The 24,612-nt window shown below is 49.4% G+C and overlaps 1 protein-coding gene and 1 long non-coding RNA gene across 4 annotated transcripts in view; one reads left to right on the top strand and one right to left on the bottom strand.

The window, feature by feature from the left end:
* Positions 1-23,328, bottom strand: part of LOC143934575 (uncharacterized) — a 53,080-nt gene extending 29,752 nt beyond the window's left edge. The window contains exon 1 of the long non-coding RNA XR_013263306.1: positions 23,264-23,328. This is a non-coding gene — a long non-coding RNA (uncharacterized LOC143934575). The remainder of the gene's footprint in view (positions 1-23,263) is intronic.
* Positions 23,115-24,612, top strand: part of ACOT7 (acyl-CoA thioesterase 7) — a 343,430-nt gene continuing 341,932 nt past the window's right edge. For 2 of the 3 annotated variants that reach the window (XM_077458311.1, XM_077458309.1), the window contains exon 1: positions 23,116-23,251. Coding sequence is in view for 1 of the 3 variants with exons in the window: in XM_077458310.1 (XP_077314436.1) it covers positions 23,205-23,251 (47 nt within the window). In the remaining 2 variants the exon portion in view is untranslated. Of the gene's footprint in view, positions 23,252-24,612 lie in introns of all 3 variants that reach the window. The other variant, XM_077458310.1, reaches the window with a different exon arrangement.

Genomic DNA, 24,612 nt, shown 5'->3' with positions numbered 1-24,612 from the left:
CATAGTGACATAGTACATTCCATCCATCACCCTCCTACATAGTGACATGGTATTTCATCAACCCCCAAATCTGAACATGGTACAATCCATTCATCACCCTCCCTACAAATTTATATATTTCATCAACCACAACCCCCCTGCCCCCCACACACGTACATTCCACCCATCACCCCTACACAGGGGTAACATGTCTCTGGTGTCCACTCTGACCCCTAAAAAAGGCCAGAATCCCTAACTGGGATGAGCCGCCATGTTTCTGGAGTCCAACCGCCCCGCTTTCTTCCCCATGGGGGGGGGGGCTAGAAAAATAAGGGACATGAGGCGAAGACTGAGGCTGAGATGAAGATTTCCACTGCTTGCATGCTGGAGATCAGGGAGAAGCGGGAGACATCCATCCCCTGCCCCGCCCCCTGTGAAGTCACTGAGACATGGGGCATTCCAAACCTTCCCTACTGCACCCCTACAAAGTGACATGGTAAATTCCACCCATCACCCCCCTACATAGTGACATGGTATATTCCATCCATCACCCCCCTACATAGTGACATGGTACATTCCATCCATCACCCCCCTACATAGTGACATGGCACATTCCACCCATCACCCCCCCCTACATAGTGACATGTTATATTCCATCCATCCCCCCCTACATAGTGACATGGTACATTCCGCCCATCACCCCCCTACATAGTGACATGGTACATTCCATCCATCAACCCCCGTAGATAGTGACATGGTACATTCCATCCATCACCCCCCTACATAGTGACATGGTACATTCAATCCCCCCTACATAGTGACATGGTACATTCCACCCATCACCCCCCCTACATAGTGACATGGTACATTTCACCCATCACCCCCCTACATAGTGACATAGTACATTCCACCCTTCACCCCCCTACATAGTGACATGGTACATTCCACCCATCACCCCCCTACATAGTGACATGGTACATTCCACCCATCACCCCCCTACATAGTGACATGGTACATTCCACCCATCACCCCCCTACATAGTGACATGGTACATTCCACCCATCACCCCCCCTACATAGTGACATGGTACATTCCACCCATCACCCCCCCTACATAGTGACATGGTACATTCCACCCATCACCCCCCTACATAGTGACATAGTACATTCCACCCTTCACCCCCCTACATAGTGACATGGTACATTCCACCCATCACCCCCCTACATAGTGACATGGTACATTCCACCCATCACCCCCCTACATAGTGACATGGTACATTCCACCCATCACCCCCCTACATAGTGACATGGTACATTCCACCCATCACCCCCCTACATAGTGACATGGTACATTCTAGAGCTGCAACTAATGATTAATTTGTCTGTCGACTAATCTATCGATTATTTTTTCGATTAGTCAACGACTATCCAATTATTTTTTTATTTCTATTTTTTAATGAATCTAGTGTTTTTTTTTTTGATTAGCTAATTAATACTTTGGATAACCTTGAGAGTATTGCATTGCATTGCAGAGTATTGCATTGCATTGCAGAGTATTGTATTGTATTGGCGGGCAGAGTATTGTATTGTATTGGCGGGCAGAGTATTGTATTGGCGGGCAGAGTATTGTATTGTATTGGCTGGCAGAGTATTGTATTGTATTGTATTGGCTGGCAGAGTATTGTATTGGCTGGCAGAGTATTGTATTGTATTGTATTGGCTGGCAGAGTATTGTATTGGCTGGCAGAGTATTGTATTGTATTGTATTGGCTGGCAGAGTATTGTATTGGCTGGCAGAGTATTGGCGGGCAGAGTATTGTATTGTATTGGCTGGCAGAGTATTGGCGGGCAGAGTATTGTACTGTATTGGCTGGCAGAGTATTGGCGGGCAGAGTATTGTATTGTATTGGCGGGCAGAGTATTGTATTGTATTGGCTGGCAGAGTATTGGCGGGCAGAGTATTGTATTGTATTGGCGGGCAGAGTGTTGTATTGTATTGTCGGGCAGAGGTATTGTATTGGCGGGCAGAGTATTGGCGGGCAGAGTATTGTATTGGCAGGCAGAGTATTGGCGGGCAGAGTATTGTATTGTATTGGCTGGCAGAGTATTGTATTGGCTGGCAGAGTATTGGCGGGCAGAGTATTGTATTGTATTGGCTGGCAGAGTTTTGGCGGGCAGAGTATTGTACTGTATTGGCTGGCAGAGTATTGGCGGGCAGAGTATTGTATTGTATTGGCTGGCAGAGTATTGGCGGGCAGAGTATTGTACTGTATTGGCTGGCAGAGTATTGGCGGGCAGAGTATTGTACTGTATTGGCTGGCAGAGTATTGGCGGGCAGAGTATTTTATTGTATTGTATTGTATTGTATTGGCGGGCAGAGTATTGTATTGTTTTGCAGCAGAGTATTGTTTTGCAGCAGAGTATTGCATTGCAGCGGCTGGCAGAGTATCGGGCTGGCAGAGTATCGGCTGGGTATGAAGGGATGGCTGCTTCCATCCGACCTCTCCCCTCCACTGCACAGATCAGTACAGAGAAGGGGAGAGAGAAACCGGCGTCATGTCATGACGTCGGTTTGTTTACAAGTGATCGCTCCGTCGGAGCGATCACATTGTAAACGCTTGGGTGTAGAAAGATGGCCGCCGCTTCGGAGCTAGGCCAAAGCTGCGGCCTCTCCTAAGGCCGAGACCGCAGAGCGCTCCGCGTATCACGGCATGTGCACTCAGATCACGGATAGGTGACGATCCGTTGCACCCCTAGGGATGGGGGCACGGAGGGGGAGAAGAGAGGGGGACGGTGGGGGAGAAGAAAGGGGGACGGCTGCACGGAGGGCAGCGCTAGATACTAAGCACTGCCACCACTGTGACGCATTGACGCCCAGAACGCACGTCGACGTATTTTCTTAGTCGACGTAGTCGATTACGTTGACGCGTCGTGGCAGCTCTAGTACATTCCATCCATCACCCCCCTACATAGTGACATGGTATTTCATCAACCCCCAAATCCGAACATGGTACAATCCCCACTATGGTACATTCCACCCATCACCCCCCTGTGTAGTGACATGGCACATTCCACCCATCACCCCCCTACATAGTGACATGGTACATTCCACCCATCACCCCCCTACATAGTGACATGGTACATTCCACCCATCACCCCCCTACATAGTGACATGGTACATTCCACCCATCACCCCCCTACATAGTGACATGGTACATTCCACCAATCACCCCCCTACATAGTGACATGGTACATTCCACCCATCACCCCCCTACATAGTGACATGGTACATTCCACCAATCACCCCCTACATAGTGACATGCTACATTCCACCCATCACCCCCCTGTATAGTGACATGGCACATTCCACCCATCACCCCCCTACATAGTGACATGGTACATTCCACCCATCACCCCCCTGTGTAGTGACATGGTACATTCCACCCATCACCCCCCTACATAGTGACATGGTACATTCCACCCATCACCCCCATACATAGTGACATGCTACATTCCACCCATCACCCCCCTGTGTAGTGACATGGCACATTCCACCCATCACCCCCCTACATAGTGACATGGTACATTCCACCCATCACCCCCCTACATAGTGACATGGGACATTCCACCCATCACCCCCCTACATAGTGACATGGTACATTCCACCCATCACCCCCCTACATAGTGACATGGTACATTCCACCCATCACCCCCCTACATAGTGACATGGCACATTCCACCCATCACCCCCCTACATAGTGACATGGTACATTCCACCCATCACCCCCCTGTATAGTGACATGGTACATTCCACCCATCACCCCCCTACATAGTGACATGGTACATTCCACCCATCACCCCCCTACATAGTGACATGGTACATTCCACCCATCACCCCCCTACATAGTGACATGGCACATTCCACCCATCACTCCCCTACATAGTGACATGGTACATTCCACCCATCACCCCCGTACATAGTGACATGGTACATTCCACCCATCACCCCCCTGTATAGTGACATGGTACATTCCACCCATCACCCCCCTACATAGTGACATGGTACATTCCACCCATCACCCCCCTGTATAGTGACATGGTACATTCCACCCATCACCCCCCTACATAGTGACATGGTACATTCCACCCATCACCCCCCTACATAGTGACATGGCACATTCCACCCATCACCCCCCTACATAGTGACATGGTACATACATTCCACCCATCACCCCCCTGTATAGTGACATGGCACATTCCACCCATCACCCCCCTACATAGTGACATGGTACATTCCACCCATCACCCCCCTGTTTAGTGACATGGTACATTCCACCCATCACCCCCCTACATAGTGACATGGTACATTCCACCCATCACCCCCCTATATAGTGACATGGTACATTCCACCCATCACCCCCCCTACATAGTGACATGGTATTTCATCAACCCCCAAATCCGAACATGGTACAATCCCCACTATGGTACATTCCACCCATCACCCCCCATACATAGTGACATACTACATTCCACCCATCACCCCCCTGTATAGTGACATAGTACATTCCACCCATCACCCCCCCTACATAGTGACATGGTACATTCCACCCATCACCCCCCTCCCTATATAGTGACATGGTACATTCCACCCATCACCCCCCTACATAGTGACATGGTATTTCATCAACCCCCAAATCCGAACATGGTACAATCCCCACTATGGTACATTCCACCCATCACCCCCCCATACATAGTGACATACTACATTCCACCCATCACCCCCCTGTATAGTGACATGGTACATTCCACCCATCACCCCCCCATACATAGTGACATGCTACATTCCACCCATCACCCCCCTGTATAGTGACATGGTACATTCCACCCATCACCCCCCTACATAGTGACATGGTACATTCCACCCATCACCCCCTTGTGTAGTGACATGGCACATTCCACCCATCACCCCCCTACATAGTGACATGGTACATTCCACCCATCACCCCCCTACATAGTGACATGGTACATTCCACCCATCACCCCCCTACATAGTGACATGCTACATTCCACCCATCACCCCCCTGTATAGTGACATGGTACATTCCACCCATCACCCCCCTACACAGTGACATGGTACATTCCACCCATCACCCCCCTACATAGTGACATGGTACATTCCACCCATCACCCCCCTACATAGTGACATGGTACATTCCACGGATCACCACCCTACATAGTGACATGGTACATTCCATCAATCGATTCCCCCCATCCCACCATTCCATTCCGGGCGGGGGGGGACATCATATTTTACCACACCAGGTAACAACCAATGACGTCACTGCAGCCCACCTTAAAGTGATTGTAAAGCTTCAGGTTTTATTTCTGGTAGTTTGGTTCCTGTGATCCCTGCACTTCAGCGCTGCAAGGGATTCCTCCCTGCTTGTCAGACCTTCCCAGTAGCTGCCTGATTGGATAAGTCAGAGGATGGCAACCTCGGAGTCACCTTCAGTGCAACTCATCTCCACCTCTCTTCTGCTCTTCCAAGGGCCCTCCCCGGGGCTGTTTGTGCAGGGATCCTGTGCTCCCCTCTATCAGTACCAATCGGTATCCTTCCTGTTTTAGACTACTTGTGCACCCCAACTGTAACTGCATCCTCTAGGCCCCACACCAACATTCCTCATCATTCTCCCTGTCTTCCTGTAAGCTCAGCATCCCACTAATGTAATATACAACTGTATTTCCATTTCCCTGTGAGCCCCGGACCCCAGTGCTGTAAGTGTCTCTTATTAGTATTCCATACCCTGCCTGCCTGTAAGACCAGAATCCCGGTGCTGCTCTATACTCCTACAATTCCTGCAAGCCCAGTATCCTAGATCCTTATCTCTTGTAACTCACTTGGATGCTCCCAGGTTGCTCACACTGTTTAAATGTCCCCACCCCCACATTCCTTTCAGATGCAGCACAGCTCAGCACGCGGGCTGCACGGAGCATGGATGGGACACGCAGGGGAGGGAGGGGGCAGAGCTAATGCAGACTCTTCCATCTCTGCGGAGGGAGGGGGGGGGGAGTTGTACTCACTGGGCTGTTATAATTTAACAGAGAGTGAGAGCTTTGTGACAATGGGTCAGTCTGCCTCTCCCTGCTCAGCATGTCACATCGGCTGCACTACCAAGCCTGTCCCGCTCTCACTGTTTCATACAGGGGAGCCGCCTGACACCCCCCCCCCCAAATGTGTGCCACCTGGGGCGGACCGCACCCCCCGCCCCCCTAGTTAGTACGCCAATGAAGATGAGGAACAGGGAGTGGGCTATGCAATGAAAACGGTGGTCAGAGTCAAGCCGATGAGGTGACGATGATTACGGAGTACCTGATAGCGGTGTGCTGCTCATCTGTCACTTGTAGGAGGCCACCTGGTTCCAAAGCTCTAATATGTAAGGTTCCTCTAAAAAGAGAAGTTAAAAAGACAAACCTACATACTCACCTAGGTGGATGCTGCATCTGCCCCCCCCCCCCCCCCCCGCTGCTATGACCGAGAACTGAACGATCACAGACTGCTGATCGCTCACTTCTCCCTGTTGCTCTAAACAGAGAGCTGGGACTGTCAGTCAGCGGCTCTCTGCCCTGCCCCTCCCGCGCTCACCGGAGTGCTCGGCCGAGGAGACTTTAGCCTGCTGTTGGCTTACAGTAATACAGGTTACAGGAGTGCAGAACTAAGTGCACCCCTATGACACAGGGGAGAAGCATGGCCAAAAAAAGTTTTTATCAAACTTCTCCTTTAACTGTTATCCCACAAGACGTGTTCAGGACTGGGAATTCACCTGCTGTGATTAGCTATACTTCTCAGTCCCAGCCCAGCCAGGCGATCTCCCTATTATCTCAGCTGGCCTCATTCCCTCAGATTTACAAAAGAGTTTACAAGTGTTCCTCACTTTGAGTGAACCCCCCAATTTTTTTGAGTGACCCCCCCCCCCCCCAAGGTTTTAAGTTTCCTAGTGCCACCCAAATTTCCAGGAAGATTCTGAGAGACACAGAGAGCTTGAATTTCCTAGTGCTCTTGTAGTCAGACCCCCACCTCCCCCATGTTCCCAATGATTTTGCAAGTGTCTTCTAGTGCCTTGTGCCTTGTACACACGGGTTGGACATTCCGACCACAAAATCCGTCTGATTTTTCTGACGCATTTTGCCCTAAACTGGTGTTGCATACACACGGTCGGACAAAGTTGTCGGAAAATCCGATCTGTCAGAACATGATGACGTTCGTTTGTTACAACAGGACTACGTTGCGGCTAGTAGCCAATAGCTTTGGTCTTGTAATTTGATCTGAGCATGCGTGGCACTTTGTCCAATCGGAATTCTCTACAAACGATCAGAAAAAGTCCGATCTGATTTTTTTGTCGGAAAATTTGAGATCCCGCTCTCAAATTTTTTCCGTCGGAAATTTCCGACGGAAAAAGTCCCACGCACGATCGTATTTTCTGACAATATAATCCGATCTGACCTTTTCCGTCCGAATTTCCGACCGCGTGTACAAGGCAGAACAGTGTGATCTCAGTACTTCCATTGTTCCCAGTGCCATCTCCCAGGGGCTTCCAGTGTGATCTCCATACACCCAGTGTTCACAGTGCCTTCCAGTGTAATCTCAGTGCTTCCAGTGTTCCCAGTGCCATCTTCCAGGGCCTTCCAGTGTGGCCTCCATACCCCCAGTGTTCCCGGTGTAATTTCCCAGTGTCGTACAGTGTGATCTCAGTGCTTCCAGTGTTCCCAGTGTCGCCTTCTAGTGTGAGCTCCATACACCCAGTGTTCACAGTGCCTTCCAGTGTAATCTCAGTGCTTCCAGTGTTCCCAGTGCCATCTTCCAGGGCCTTCCAGTGTGGCCTCCATACCCCCAGTGTTCCCAGTGCCTTCTAGTGTAATCTCAGTGCTTCCAGTGTTCCCAGTGCCATCTTCCAGGGCCTTCCAGTGTGGCCTCCATACCCCCAGTGTTCCCGGTGTAATTTCCCAGTGTCGTACAGTGTGATCTCAGTGCTTCCAGTGTTCCCAGTGTCACCTTCTAGGGCCTTATAGTGTGAGCTCCATACCCCCAGTGTTCCCAGTGCCTTCTAGTGTAATCTCAGTGCTTCCAGTGTTCCCAGTGCCATCTTCCAGGGCCTTCCAGTGTGGCCTCCATAACCCCAGTGTTCCCGGTGTAATTTCCCAGTGTCGTACAGTGTGATCTCAGTGCTTCCGGTGTTCCCAGTGTCACCTTCTAGGGCCTTCTAGTGTGAGCTCCATACCCCCAGTGTTCCCAGTGCCTTCTAGTGTGATCTCAGTACTTCCAATGTTCCCAGTGCCATCTCCCAGGGTGTCCCATTGTGATCTCTGTAATTCCAATGCTCCCAGAGTAATCTCCTAGTGACTTCCAGTGTAATCTCAGTGCTTCCAGTGTCCCCAGTGTCATAAAGTGTGATCTAAGTGCTTCCATTGTTCTCAGTGTCCCCCCAGTGCTCTTCAATGTGACCTCCATGCTTCCAGTGTTCCCATTATCACCTTCTAGGGCCTTCCAGTGTGATCTCCATACCCCAGTGTTCCCAGTGCCTTCCAGTGTGATCTCAGTACTTCCAGTGTTCCCAGTGTCCTCTCCCAGCAACTCTCATTGTGATCTCAGTACTTCCAGTGCTGACCGAGTCGTCTCCTAGTGCCTTTCAGTATGAGCTTAGTGCTTCCAGTGTTGTCAATGTAATTTCCCAGTGTCATATAGTGTGAGCTCGGTACTCAGTACTTCCAGTGTTCCCAGTGTCATCTCCATGTCCCTAGTGATCCTCGTGTCAACTCTCAGTACTTTCCAGTGTCATCTTATTACTTCTGTTGCTCCTAATATCATCTCTCAGGGCCTTCCAGTGTGGTCTCCATACACCTTGTTTCCAGTGTCATCTCCCAGTGTCCTCCAGCGTGATTTCAGTACTTAGTACTTGCAGTGTTCCTAGTGTAACCTTCTAGGGCCTTCTAGTGTGATCTAAATACCCCCAGTGTCCCCACAGGGCCGGATTAACATAGGGGCTATTGGAGCTGCAGCTCCAGGCCCCTTTCTCAAGATAGGCCCATTTGCACAAAAAAAAAAAAAAAAATCAAAAAGAAAAAAAGAAAAAAGGATCGACTTAGAGGATTGTAGCTCGGCGATCAGGAGTCACAGAGACCCCACGTTTGGGGGGTATGTAGCTAAAGACCCACTCCAGCACTGGTTAAAATATGGGGCTGCTATCATCTATGGTTCCGGAGATACGGGGCTCCTTGCGCTGCCTGTCAGAAGCTACATACAGAGCGGCAGTATAAATACAAGCTGGAACACTCTGCAGCAGACGGAGAGGATGACATCACAGAGCTCATAATAATTATTTGTATATTACTTATGATAATTAACCCCTTGCCACCCAGGCCCATTCTGAGACTTCTCTCCTACATGTAAAAATCATCATTTTTTTATGCTAGAAAATTACTCAGAACCCTCAAGCATTATATATTGTTTTAGCAGACACCCTATGGAATAGCAACTTTTTATGTTACACGATATTTGCGCAGCAATTTTTCAAACTTTTTTTGGATAGAAACTGTTTCATTCATAAAAAAAAACACTAAAGTTAGCACAATTTTTTGTTGTGTACTAAGCGATGCTTTAAATTTTTTTACAGGTTACATGTTTAGAGTTACAGAGGAGGTCTAGTGCTAGAATTATTGCTCTCGCTCTAACGATCGTGGTGTATGTAACCTGTGTGTATCTGGCTCTGATACTAACCAGTGCCTACCCAGGGACTGACCAGTATCTCTCCCCAGCCTGTCCCCACACACCCTCTCACCCGCTGACCTGTGAATGGGCAATCACTCCCGCAGTGTTATTGTGTTCTGCCAGTGAATACAATGATTAGTGTTGCTAACTATAGCTGGCAGCACTGATTGTTTTGGGGGAAAACCTGACAGGCTAGTTGTACTCAAGTCGGTTAATAGGTTGACTTGTGTAAAACCAGCTAGCCCATACATAGATCGACTATGGCTGGTCTCTGCTTAATTGGTGTAATTTCAATCCAAGTCTGGCCCACTTAACCACTGTTATACTCTCCACACTTCTCTCCTGTACATTGTGCCCACTGTTATACCTCCAACACTTCTCTCCTATACATAGTGCCCACTGTCATACCCTCCACACTCCTCTTCTGTACATACTACTCACTGCCATACCCTCCACACTTCTCTCCTATACATAGTGCCCACTGTCATACCCTCCACACTTCTCTCCTATACATAGTGCCCACTGTCATGCCCTCCACACTCCTCTCCTATACATACTACTCACTGTCATTCCCTCCATACTCCTCTCCTATACCTAGTGCCCAGCGTCATACCCTCCCTCCACACTCCTCTCCTGTAATTACTGCTTACTGTCCTACTCTCCACACTTCTCTCCTGTACATAGTGCCCACTGTCATACCCTCCACACTCCTGTACATATTGCCCACTGTCATACCCTCCACACTCTTCTCTTATACATAGTGCCCAATGTCATACCCTCTACACTCCTCTGCTGTGCATAACCCCCACTGTCATACCCTTCACACTCCTCTCCTGTACATAGTTCCTTCTGCCATACCCTCTGCACTCCTCTCATGTACATAGTGCCCACTCCTCTCATGTACATAGTGCCTACTGTTAGACCCTCCACATTCCTCTCCCTCACCTGCACATACTTCCCACTTTTATACCATCCATACTCCTCCCCTATGCCTCTTACCCACAAAAACTGTTCTTTAAAATTATCCTGAATATCCTCAATGTTACCAGCTCTAGAATGGGCACTTTTGTCAGTTCAACTAAAGGAAATCTCACAGTCCTCATATTTGTTCTGCCCCATTATTAGTACTTATATAATTTTGTTATTACTATTGTGATGTATAGAGGAACACGGAGGATGTCAGCGACTCTAAATATAACACTTGTAAAAAAAAGCGTCCCTGAAAATATTTTTGAAATGTTGACAACTATGTACTTAGGCACTGCCCAAGGGACACAGAGTCAGTAGGGGCCCCATGAGAGGCTCCGGTGATATTAAAGCGGTAGTAAACTTTTCTAATATTACTACTTTTTAGAGGCCCTGGGGTAGGTTAACCATAATGTACAAGTATGCCCAGCATATTAGCACATTAGGGTACACTTAAATTGTAGTCAGAGTCTTCAAGCGGGAAAAGCGATACTCCTAAGAACCAAGGCCTGAGGTGTGCCTTGGCCTAGCTGGTCAGTATGCCTGAGAAGAGGGCATACCCTGAATGTAAGAATAAGAACAAAATACTATGAGAATGTATGAAACTGGGGAACGGGTGGGTGGGAACTCAGAAACCCTAACGACACTGGCCCTGACAGAGGAGGAGGCTTAAATAGCCCTCTCAGGCTCCTCCTACAAATACAGGCTGGCCTGCGGCCAGCCTTACAACTTGTAGTCAGAGTCTTCAAGCGGGAAAAGCGATTCTCCTAAGAACCAAGGCCTGAGGTGTGCCTTGGCCTAGCTGGTCAGTATGCCTGAGAAGAGGGCAAAAAGACACAAAATTTAGGTGAAGAAGGGAAGGTAATGAACCATCAAGGATAAAAGGTGTGCTCCCGGATGGCAGCAGTACGTATCCAGCAAGTAACAGGAAAGGGTTCGCAATGGCAAAAGAACACACCGTCTCCTGCCTTGTCGATGAGAAGGAACCCCCTAACGAACCTGTGACACTACCCTAAACCCAACTGAACATCCCCTGAAAGATTGCATTGAGCCGGATGCCCGTGACACCCAGACCCGAGAATGAACTGCTTGTGAAATGAGAGGATACGCGAGGGGAAGAAACAAGGCCTGGCCCAAGGAAACCCCTGCAAAAGATGAAGAACTACCCCAATGAAATGCCCAGAGACATATCCCCCCAAGAGGGTGAGTGGCAAAAAGACCACTAGCAGGAGTGCGAAAAGCTGGAAACCTGATGGATGTGATGGAGTATGCGGATAAGGCCCATGCACCATGGCAATAATACTGTCAACCTGGGGAAATCAAACTGGCCGCAGGACCCAGGTCCCAACGGATACGACCGGGTCATGCTACAGCCTGAACCCAACAGCTGGGACAGAAACCTGAAACCAAGCAGGGCCAGACTCCCTCCTGGGGAAATGGTCCCCATGGCATAATAGACATACCCAAGCCCCCCCTACTTGGAACAAGCCGGGGATCGGAAAAGACGACTGGACTGATGTCCCTAAATGGAACTCCAGGCAATAAGGTCAAACAAGATCAGAGCCAAGAGTGGCATCCAAACCATTGTGACATCTGCCCAACCTAGCCCCCAAGGACCGCCACGGGGACATGGCTTAACAAACGCCCTGAGAGAGATTATACATCCCTGGGCAGTAACCAGGGCCTCAACAAAACAGGACATCAACTGAAGGAAAATTATTGACTGCCTCTGACCCAAGGGTGAGCCCAGTGGTGAAAAGACATCAGCACCAATCCACTAGCCCCTAACAACGGCCGGGCTGAAGGAAGTGATAGCAAGCATGGATGATATCGGTATGGATGCCAAGACGGCCCCAACCTGACACACAAACTAGAGAAATGACAGACCAGACATGAGAACAACAATACCCGCTGCCTAACTAAAAATGAAACATGAGCAGAAAAGTCAAGACCACTGCACTTAAAAGAACCTGACGGACGGACCCCCCCCCCCCCCCACCCAACATGTAAGTGGTAAGTGAGCCCGAGTGACCTGCAGTGCAGAGACAGGCAATTACCTGAAAAATTCAGGGCTAGTGTACCCACAGGCCGTGGTGGGTAGTCGTATAGATGTGGTGAATGAACATGCAACGTATGACGTATGGTATACGGGCGAGAAGATTGAGGACAACAATCAATTAATAAACGAAAACCTCAGCCCGTATGGATCTATAGACGTGACAGATCCTGACGTGTGAGCCCTAGCTACCTGACCCAGATACAAACATGACACCGACACGATGGGACATGACAATCAACAAGGACGAACGACTACCAGAGTATGCCATGAGTGAACAATGCCACTCTGAGACTGAATACCAAGTCTGAAATACCATGACAGGCATGCTGGCAGCAACACAAAGACAGAAAACGTTGAGACAGAAAACGTTGAGACAGAAAACGTTGAGACAGAAAACGTTTGAGACAGAAAACGCTTGAGACAGAAAACGCTTGAGACAGAAAACGCTTGAGACAGAAAACGCTGAGACAGAAAACGCTGAGACAGAAAACGCTGAGACAGAAAACGCTGAGACAGAAAACGCTGAGACAGAAACACAACATGCCATGATGAAAAAACACCATGACAGAAAACGCTGAAACTAACCGCTGAAGCAGAAACAAAGTGACAGAAACAGAGGCAAAACGCAATGACAGCAACAACCAAAACTGAAACGCTGAGGCATAAAATGAAATTCCAGAAATCCTGGGCCAGAAATGCTATAACAGAAAAACTGCGACAGTGACGCAACAGCAGAATCCTGGCCAGAAATGCAAAGCCCGAAAAACACGCTGAGACTGAATGCACAGACAGAAATCCTGGTTCAGAACGCCATGACGGACATCCTGGTTCAGAACGCCATGACGGAAATCCTGGTTTAGAACGCCATGACGGAAATCCTGGTTTAGAACGCCATGACGGAAATCCTGGTTTAGAACGCCATGACCGAAATCCTGGTTTAGAACGCCATGACAGAAATCCTGGTTCACAGCAGTCCGGGGTCAGAATACTACAACAGCAGTCCAGGGGCAGAACGCTATGACAGACATGCCGGGGCAGAACGCTACGACAGGCATCCAGGGGCAGAAACGCTATGCCAGACATGCTGGACAGAAACGCTATGACAGTAATGCTGCACAGCACGCCGTGACAATAATGCTGCACCGCACGCCGTGAGGGAAATGCAGCACAGAACGTAGTGCCGGAAATGCCGCACAGAACGCTGTGACGGAAAAGCCGCACAGAACGCTGTGACGGAAAAGCCGCACAGAACGCTGTGACGGAAAACCGCACAGAAACGCTTGAGAAAGAAATGCTAAGACAGAACGCTGCGACAAAAATGCTGGACAGAAACGCCGAGACAGAAATGCTAGACTGAGCGCTGTGACAGAAATGTCACGTGGAGCTCAGGTGGGGGGGGGGACCCGCCACGTGGAGCTCAGGCGGGTGGGGAGACCCGTCACGTGGAGCTCAGGCGGGTGGGGAGACCCGCCACGTGGAGCTCAGGCGGGTGGGGAGACCCGCCACGTGGAGCTCAGGCGGGTGGGGAGAGGAAACCCACCACATGGAGCATAGGGGGGGGGTGCCCACCACGTGGAGCTCAGGAGGCCCACCAGGTGGAGCTCAGGAGGGGGGGGATCAACCACGTGGAGCTCAGGAGGGGGGGGAGGAGGAAACCCACCACGTGGAGCTCAGAGGGGGGGACCCAACACGTGGAGCTCAGGAGGCCCACCACGTGGAGCTCGGGGGGGGGGGGGGCCCAACGCGTGGAGCTCAGGAGGCCCACCACGTGGAGCTCAGGGGGGGGGGAGATACCAAACGCGTGGAGCTCAGGAGGCCCACCACGTGGAGCTCAGGGGGGGGGGGAGACACCCAACGCGTGGAGCTCAGGAGGCCCACCACGTGGAGCTCGGGGGGGGGGGGGGGAGACACCCAACGCGTGGAGCTCAGGAGGCCCACCACGTGGAGCTCGGGGGGGGGGGGGAGACACCCAACGCGTGGAGCTCAGGAGGCCCACCACGTGGAGCTCAGGGGGGGGGGGGGGAGACACCCAACGCGTGGAGCTCAGGAGGCCCACCACGTGGAGCTCGGGGGGGGGGGGAGACACCCAACGCGTGGAGCTCAGGAGGCCCACCACGTGGAGCTCAGGGGGGGGGGGGGGAGACACCCAACGCGTAGAGCTCAGGAGGCCCACCACGTGGAGCTCGGGGGGGGGGGGGGGACACCCAACGCGTGGAGCTCAGGAGGCCCACCACGTGGAGCTCAGGGGGGGGGGGGAGCCGAAATTCCGATAGTGTGTATGTGGCATTAGTGCTCAGAAACGTTCCTTCTGTGACTGGTGTGACCGCTCAACAAAGCTTCGGACCCATTCCGGAGCTCCTTGGTGTGCTGGTGACACGTTCTCTGCTCTGAATGTCAATGGTTTCCATCCGGTGGTCGATGCAGCACCCACTGACACCCACATCTCAGGGACAAGTGCGTTGGGAATATTGTGCTCTTGTGTTGTCACTCTGCCATATGGACTTCTGATGGGGACCACAAGCAGCTGTTTCTGTACATAAAAGGCAGACACGGTCCTCTGTTGATCCAAAACTTTACTGCATGAAAAATGCAGGGGGGGGGGGGGAGCGCAGCCGAATACCCCCACCCCCACCCCCGATAACCGGCAGGTACACTGCATATGTGAGGGGGGGGGGGGAGGGGGAGCCGGCGCGGCCGATTACCTCCCCCTCCCCCCCTCCAGGAGAGTCAGCGGAACACAGCACATGCGAGGGGGGGGAGGGGGAGCCGGCGCGGCCGATTACCTCCCCCTCCCCCCCACCAGAAGAATCGGTGGAACACAGCACATGCGGGGGGGCGGGAGGGGAAGCGCAGCCTGAGCGCAGGTCCAGCCGAGCAGGCAGCCAGAGCGCACGGGGAGAGAGGAACCGCCGGGCGGCCGAACACCCCCGCCCCCCCTCAGAACCCGCTGACACTCCGCACAAGCGAGGGGGAGCCGCGGCGGCCGACCACCTCCCCCGCCAGGTGAATCGGCGGCGCCGAGCACATGGGACCAAGGGGAGACGGCGGGCGGCCAACTAACAGATAGGCTCTTTAGCAATGGAGAGCAGAGCCAGCGGCAGCCGATCACCCCCTCCCCCGCCACCACATGAACAAGGGGAGAGAGGATAAAGTGGCCGCGGAACACCAGGCGGGCTCTTAGCAGCCCCTGGTGACTGCCGTGTATGGTAGCGTAACTAGCGGCGGCCGATCGCCCCCTCCCCCCCACGCAGGGAGAATCAGCCGGCCGCCACGCGGGTTTGGTGGCCGGCTTCCTGGGGAGCTAGGAGCATGAGGAGTGGGCGGGCAGGGACAGCTGCATCCCCGCTCCCCCCTGGCATGAACGCGGGCGGGCGGCATGCCATTCAGAGGGAGCGGAGGGTGGTGAAGGATGGCTGGACTGTCGCCCCCCCACCACCACCAACCACGCTGCAGGAACAGGGGCTGCAAATCCCCCCGCAGACGGCAGAGCGACCTCCACCCAGGTGAACGCGGTGAAACCGGGGGGGGGGGGGGCGTCGCTCCAACCCAGAACCGCCAATCCCCCGGACAGTCTCTTCTTCTGCTGCCGCCCACTCAGAAACCCTAACGACACTGGCCCTGACAGAGGAGGAGGCTTAAATAGCCCTCTCAGGCTCCTCCTACAAATACAGGCTGGCCTGCGGCCAGCCTTACAACTTGTCAGACTGAGCCCTCCAGTGCTGTGCTGTGATCAATCCGGCGGGGCCCGGGCACTTCCATCTTCACCCGGTCTTCCTTCTAGGTTCTGTGCCTTCCGTCACTTGCCTTGGTCAGGCTGCGTTGATGTCATTCCCACACATGCTCATCTGCATCCTCTCTCTCTCATCCCCCCCCCTTTCTCTCTCATCCTCCCTCCCTTACCCCTCACACCTCTTTCACCCCCTTTATCTCTCTCTCATCCTCCCTCCCTTACCCCTCACACCTCTTTCACCCCCTTTATCTCTCTCTCATCCTCCCTCCCTTACCCCTCACACCTCTTTGCCCATAATCACAGTGAGACTGCACTGATGAACACAGTGAGGCTGCGATTATAGGCAAAGCGAGTCTGCATTGATGGACACAGTGAGGCTGCAATTATGGGCAGAGTGAGGCTGCATTGATGGGCACAGTGAGGCTGCGATTATGGTCACAGTGAGGCTGCATTGGTAAGCACAGTGAGGCTGCGATTATGGCCACAGTGAGGTTGCATTGATGGGCACAGTGAGGTTGCATTGATGGGCACAGTGAGGCTGCGATTATGGGCACAGTGAGGTTGCATTGATGGGCACAGTGAGGTTGAATTGATGGGCACAGTGAGGCTGCATTGATGAACACAGTGAGGATGCGATTATGGGCACAGTGAGGGTCCATTGATGAACACAGTGAGGCTGCAATTACGGTCAAAGTGAGGCTGTGATTATGGGCACAGTGAGGCTGTATTGATGAACACAGTAAGTCTGCATTCATGGGCACAGTGATTCTGTATTGATGGGCAAAGTAAGGCTCCAATTTTGGGCAAAGTGAGTCTGCAATGAAGGACACAGTGGTGCTGGATTGATGGGCACAGTGAGGCTGTGATTATGGGCACAGTGATGCTGCATTGATGGGCTCAGTGAGGCTGTATTGATGGGCATAGTGAGGCTGCATTGATGGGCACAGTGAGGCTGCGACTATGGGCACAGTGAGTCTACATTGATGGGCACAGTGATTCTGAATTGATGAACACAGTGAGTCTACATTGATAGGCACAGTGAGGCTGCATTGATGGGCACAGTGAGGCTGCGTTGATGGGCACAGTGAGGCTGCGTTGATGGGCACAGTGAGGCTGCAATTATAGGCACAGTGAGGCTGCGATTATGGGCACAGTGAGGCTGCGATTATGGGCACAGTGAGGCTGCATTGATGGGTACAGTGAGGCTGCATTGATGGGCAAAGTGAAGCTGTGATTATGGGCACAATGAGGCTGCATTGATGAACACAGTGAGTCTGCATTCATGGGCACAGTGATGCTGCGTTGATGGGCAAAGTAAGGCTCCAATTTTGGGCAATTTATTGCCAGAACTGTATGTGCATAATTGGCTAGACCACACTGGGAGTACTGAGCTCACACCGGAGGACACTGGGACACTGGAAGTGCTGAGTACTGAAATCACACTGGAAGGAAATGGGAGATGACGTTGGCAACACTGGGCGTATGAAGATGACTGTGGGGACGCTGGAAGTACTGAATACTGAAATCACACTGGAGGACACTGGGAGATGACACTGGAAACGTAGGGGTATGAAAGTCACACTGGAAGGCCCTGGGAGATGACATTGGGAACAACAGAAGTAATAAGATGACACTGGAAAGTACTGAGAGATGACACGAGGATCACTAGGGACATGGAGATGACACTGGGAACACTGGAAGTACTGAGTACTGTGATCACACTGTATGACACTGGGAACACTGGGGGTATGGAGGTCACATTGGAAGGCCCTGGAAGATGACACTGGGAACACTGGAAGTACTGAGATCACACTGTACAACACTGGGGACACAGGGCCAGATTAAGAACATCATGGGCCTGGTGCTGAGGATTTTGGTGGGGCCTTTTATAAACAATAAATAAATAAAAATGCAAAATATTTTTTGTTATAACAAATTAAATTAAAGAGAGAGAGGGAGGATGAGAGAGAGATAAAGGGGGTGTGCCTATCAATGCAGCATCACTGTCACTGTGCCTATCAATGCAGCCTCACTGTGTCAATCAATGCAACCTCACTGTGCCCATAATCGCAGCCTCACTATGTTCATCAATGCAGCAGTACTGTGCCCATAATCACAGCCTCACTGTGTTCATCAATGCAGCTTCACTGTGCCCATCAATGCAGCATCACTGTGCCCATAATTGCAGCCTCACTGTGCCAATCAATACAGCCTCAGTGTGCCCATCAATGCAGCATCACTGTGCCCATAATCACAGCCTCGCTATGCCCATCAATGCAGCATAAATGTGCCCTTCAATGCAGACTCACTTTGCCCAGAATTGGAGCCTCACTTTGCCCATCAATGCAGCATCACTGTGCACATGAATGTAGACTCTCTATGTTCATCAATGCAGCCTCACTGTGTTCATCAATGCAGCCTCACTATGCCCATAATCGCAGTCTCACATTGTTCATCAATGCAGACTCACTTTGTCCAAAATTGGAGCCTTACTTTGTCCATTAATGCTACATCACTGTGCCCTTCAATGCAGACTCACTTTGCCCAAAATTGGAGCCTCACTTTGCCCATGAATGCAGAATCACTATGCCCATAATCACAACCTCACTTTGCCCATAATCACAGCCTCACTGTGTCCATCAATGCAGCATTACTGTGCCCTTCAATGCAGACTCACTTTGCCAAAATTGGAGCCTCACTTTGCCCATCAATGCAGCATCACTGTGCCCATAATTGCAGCCTCACGGTGTTCATCAATGCAGCCTCACTGTGCCAATAATCACAGCCTCACTGTACCCATAATTGTAGCCTCACTGTGCCCATAATCACAGCCTCACTGTGCCCATAATCGCAGCATCACTGTGCCCATAATTGCAGTATCACTGTGCCCATAATTGCAGCCTCACTGTGCCCATCAATACAGCCTCAGTGTGCCCATCAATGCAGCATCACTGTGCCCATAATTGCAGCCTTACTGTGCCTATAATCACAGCTTCACTATGCCTATCAATGCAGAATAAATGTGCCCTTCAATGCAGACTCACTTTGCCCAGAATTGGAGCCTCACTTTGCCCATCAATGCAGCATCACTGTGCCCATGAATGCAGACTCTCTATGTTCATCAATGCAGCCTCACTGTGTTCATCAATGCAGCCTCACTATGCCCATAATCGCAGTCTCACAGTGTTCATCAATGCAGGATCACTGTGCCCATCAATGCAGCCTCACTGTGCCCATTAATGCAGCCTCACTGTGCCCATAATCACAGCTTCCCTGTGCCCATAAATGCAGCCTCACTATGCTCATCATTGCAGCCTCAGTATGCCCATAATTGCAGCATCACTGTGCCCATAATCGCAGCCCCACTGTGCCCATCAATGCAGCATTACTGTGCCCTTCAGTGCAGACTCCCTTTGCCCAAAAGTGGAGCCTCACTTTGCCCATCAATGCAGCATCACTGTGCCCATGCATGCAGACTCACTATGTTCATCAATGCAGCCTCACTGTGCCCATAATCACAGCCTCACCATGTTCATCAATGCAGCCTCACTGTGCCCATCAATGCAGCCTCACTGTGTCCATAATCACAGCCTCACGGTGCCCATTAATGCAGCTCCACTGTGCCCATCAATGCAGTCTTTCAGCCTCACTGTGCCCATCAATTCAGCCTCACTGTGCCCATCAATGCAGCCTCACTGTGCCCATAATCACTGCCTCACTGTGTCCATCAATTCAGCATCACTGTCCCCTATAATGCAGACTGATCTGATAATGATTGATAGCCCTCTATGATTAGTATTGGATACAATAGATCTGATAATGATTTTAATTTGATACAATCAATCTGATACTGATAGATATTCCTCTATGATTAGTATTGGATACAATAGATCTGATATTGATTATAATTGGATACAATAGATCTCATATTGATTAGTATTGGATACAATAGATCTGATAATGATTAGTATTAGATACAATAGATCTGAAAATGATTAGTATTGGATACAATAGATGTGATAATGATTAGTATTGGATACAATAGATGTGATAATGATTAGTATTGGATACAATAGATCTGATAATGATTAGTATTGGATACAATAGATGTGATATTGATTAGTATTGGATACAATAGATCTGATAATGATTAGTATTAGATACAATAGATCTGATAATGATTAGTATTAGATACAATAGATCTGAAAATGATTAGTATTGGATACAATAGATGTGATATTGATTAGTATTGGATACAATAGATCTGATAATGATTAGTATTGGATACAATAGATGTGATATTGATTAGTATTGGATACAATAGATGTGATATTGATTAGTATTGGATACAATAGATCTGATAATAGATTAGTATTGGATACAATAGATGTGATATTAATTAGTATTGGATACAATAGATCTGATAATATTTAGTATTGGATACCGTAGATGTGATATTGATTAGTATTGGATACAATAGATGTGATATCCAATACTAATCAATATTAGATCTATGTATCCAATTATAATCAATATAAGATCTATTGTATCCAATATTAATCAATATCACATCTGTGGTATCCAATACTAATCATTATCAGATCTATTGTATCCAGTACTAATCAATATCACATCTATGGTATCCAATACTAATAATTGGATAAGTATTGGATACAATAGATGTGATAATGATTAGTATTGGATACAATAGATGTGATATTGATTAGTATTGGATACAGTAGATGTGATAATGATTAGTATTGGATACAATAGATGTGATATTGATTAGTATTGGGATACAATAGATGTGATAATGATTAGTATTGGATACAATAGATGTGATATTGATTAGTATTGGATACAATAGATGTGATATTGATTAGTATTGGATACAATAGATGTGATAATGATTAGTATTGGATACAATAGATCTGATAATGATTAGTATTGGATACAATAGATGTGATATTGATTAGTATTGGATACAATAGATGTGATATTGATTAGTATTGGATACAATAGATCTGATAATGATTAGTATTGGATACAATAGATCTGATAATGATTAGTATTGGATACAATAGATCTGATAATGATTAGTATTGGGATACAATAGATGTGATATTGATTAGTATTGGATACAATAGATCTGATAATATTTAGTATTGGATACCGTAGATGTGATATTGATTAGTATTGGATACAATAGATGTGATATCCAATACTAATCAATATTAGATCTATTGTATCCAATTATAATCATTATAAGATCTATTGTATCCAATATTAATCAATATCACATCTGTGGTATCCAATACTAATCATTATCAGATCTATTGTATCCAGTACTAATCAATATCACATCTATGGTATCCAATACTAATAATTGGATTAGTATTGGATACAATAGATGTGATAATGATTAGTATTGGATACAATAGATGTGATATTGATTAGTATTGGATACAATAGATGTGATAATGATTAGTATTGGATACAATAGATGTGATATTGATTAGTATTGGATACAATAGATGTGATAATGATTAGTATTGGATACAATAGATGTGATATTGATTAGTATTGGATACAATAGATGTGATATTGATTAGTATTGGATACAATAGATCTGATAATGATTAGTATTGGATACAATATGATCTGATAATGATTAGTATTGGATACAATAGATCTGATAATGATTAGTATTGGATACAATAGATGTGATATTGATTAGTATTGGATACAATAGATCTGATAATATTTAGTATTGGATACCGTAGATGTGATATTGATTAGTATTGGATACAATAGATGTGATATCCAATTACTAATCAATATTAGATCTATTGTATCCAATTATAATCAATATAAGATCTATTGTATCCAATATTAATCAATATCACATCTGTGGTATCCAATACTAATCATTATCAGATCTATTGTATCCAGTACTAATCAATATCACATCTATGGTATCCAATACTAATAATTGGATTAGTATTGGATACAATAGATGTGATAATGATTAGTATTGGATACAATAGATGTGATATTGATTAGTATTGATACAATAGATGTGATAATGATTAGTATTGGATACAATAGATGTGATATTGATTAGTATTGGATACAATAGATGTGATAATGATTAGTATTGGATACAATAGATGTGATATTGATTAGTATTGGATACAATAGATGTGATATTGATTAGTATTGGATACAATAGATGTGATAATGATTAGTATTGGATACAATAGATCTGATAATGATTAGTATTGGATACAATAGATGTGATATTGATTAGTATTGGATACAATAGATGCGATATTGATTAGTATTGGATACAATAGATGTGATAATGATTAGTATTGGATACAATAGATCTGATAATTATTAGTATTGGATACAATAGATGTGATAATGATTAGTATTGGATACAATAGATCTGATAATTATTAGTATTGGATACAATAGATCTGATAATGACGGATCGGATACATTTTTATCTTTAGTGACAATTCTGCCGATTTGTGAATTGACCTGGGTGGGCGGAGCCAGTCCTTGCAGTCTGTCACAGGGGGCGTGTCCCCTCATTCATTGGAAGGAGGTGGGAGGAACCATCTGGTGTCACCCCTCCCCCGGGCTCAGCATCCACGGGCAGGACACCGGCTCTCCCTCCACCCCCCGCCATAGAAGGACGAAATGTCTCAGCACAAGGAACCCGCCGCCTCCGCCATACAGATCAGCAGGTGAGCGCTCACCTATACCGGAGAGATGTCACCCTGCACGTGGGGGCACCGCCCACACCGGAGTGACGTCATCCGTGACTGTGCAGAAAGAGCCTGGGGTGGAGAGAGGAATGGAGTGCTGGGGGTCCATGGGGGGAGGAATGGAGTGCTGGGGGTCCATGGGGGGAGGAATGGAGTGCTGGGGTCCATGGGGGAGGAATGGAGTGCTGGGGGTCCATGGGGGGGAGGAGAGGAATGGAGTGCTGGCGGTCCATGGGGGGAGGGAGAGGAATGGAGTGCTGGCGGTCCACGGGGGGAGGAGAGGAATGAGTGCTGGCGGTCCATGGGGGAGGAGAGGAATGGAGTGCTGGCGGTCCATGGGGGGAGGAGAGGAATGGAGTGCTGGCGGTCCATGGGGGGGAGAGAGGAATGGAGTGCTGGCGGTCCATGGGGGGAGGAGAGGAATGGAGTGCTGGCGGTCCATGGGGGGGAGGAGAGGAATGGAGTGCTGGCGGTCCATGGGGGGGAGGAGAGGAATGGAGTGCTGGCGGTCCATGGGGGGGAGGAGAGGAATGGAGTGCTGGCGGTCCATGGGGGAGGAGAGGAATGGAGTGCTGGCGGTCCATGGGGGGAGGAGAGGAATGGAGTGCAGGCGGTCCATGGGGGGAGGAGAGGAATGGAGTGCTGGCGGTCCATGGGGGGAGGAGAGGAATGGAGTGCTGGCGGTCCATGGGGGGAGGAGAGGAATGGAGTGCTGGGGTCCATGGGGGGGAGGAGAGGAATGGGGTGCTGGCGGGTCCATGGGGGGAGGAGAGGAATGGAGGTGGGGGTCCATGGGGGGTGCTGGGGTCCAGGGGGGAGAGAGGAATGGAGTGCTGGCGGTCCATGGGGGGGAGAGAGGAATGAGTGCTGGGGGTCCATGGGGGGAGAAGAGGAATGGAGTGCTGGGGGTCCATGGGGGGGAGAAGAGGAATGGAGTGCTGGGGGTCCATGGGGGGGAGAAGAGGAATGGAGTGCTGGGGGTCCATGGGGGGGAGAAGAGGAATGGAGTGCTGGGGGTCCATGGGGGGGAGAAGAGGAATGGAGTGCTGGGGGTCCATGGGGGGGAGAAGAGGAATGGAGTGCTGGGGGTCCATGGGGGGGAGAAGAGGAATGGAGTGCTGGGGGTCCATGGGGGGAAGAAGAGGAATGGAGTGCTGGGGGTCCATGGGGGGGGAGAAGAGGAATGGAGTGCTGGGGGTCATGGGGGAGAAGAGGAATGGAGTGCTGGGGGTCCATGGGGGGAGAAGAGGAGTGCTGGGGGTCCATGGGGGGAGGATGAGGGAGTGCTGGGGGTCCATGGGGGGAGGATGGAGTGCTGGGGGTCCATGGGGGGGAGGGGG

This window comes from Lithobates pipiens, unplaced genomic scaffold (assembly GCF_037356315.1).
Source record: "Lithobates pipiens isolate NorthernLeopardFrog02 unplaced genomic scaffold, aLitPip1_a1.2 Scaffold_27, whole genome shotgun sequence".
Classification (NCBI taxonomy): Eukaryota; Metazoa; Chordata; class Amphibia; order Anura; family Ranidae; genus Lithobates; species Lithobates pipiens.
The sequence above is the reverse complement of the archived record's forward strand: the minus strand, read 5'-3'. Positions and strand labels throughout refer to the sequence as shown.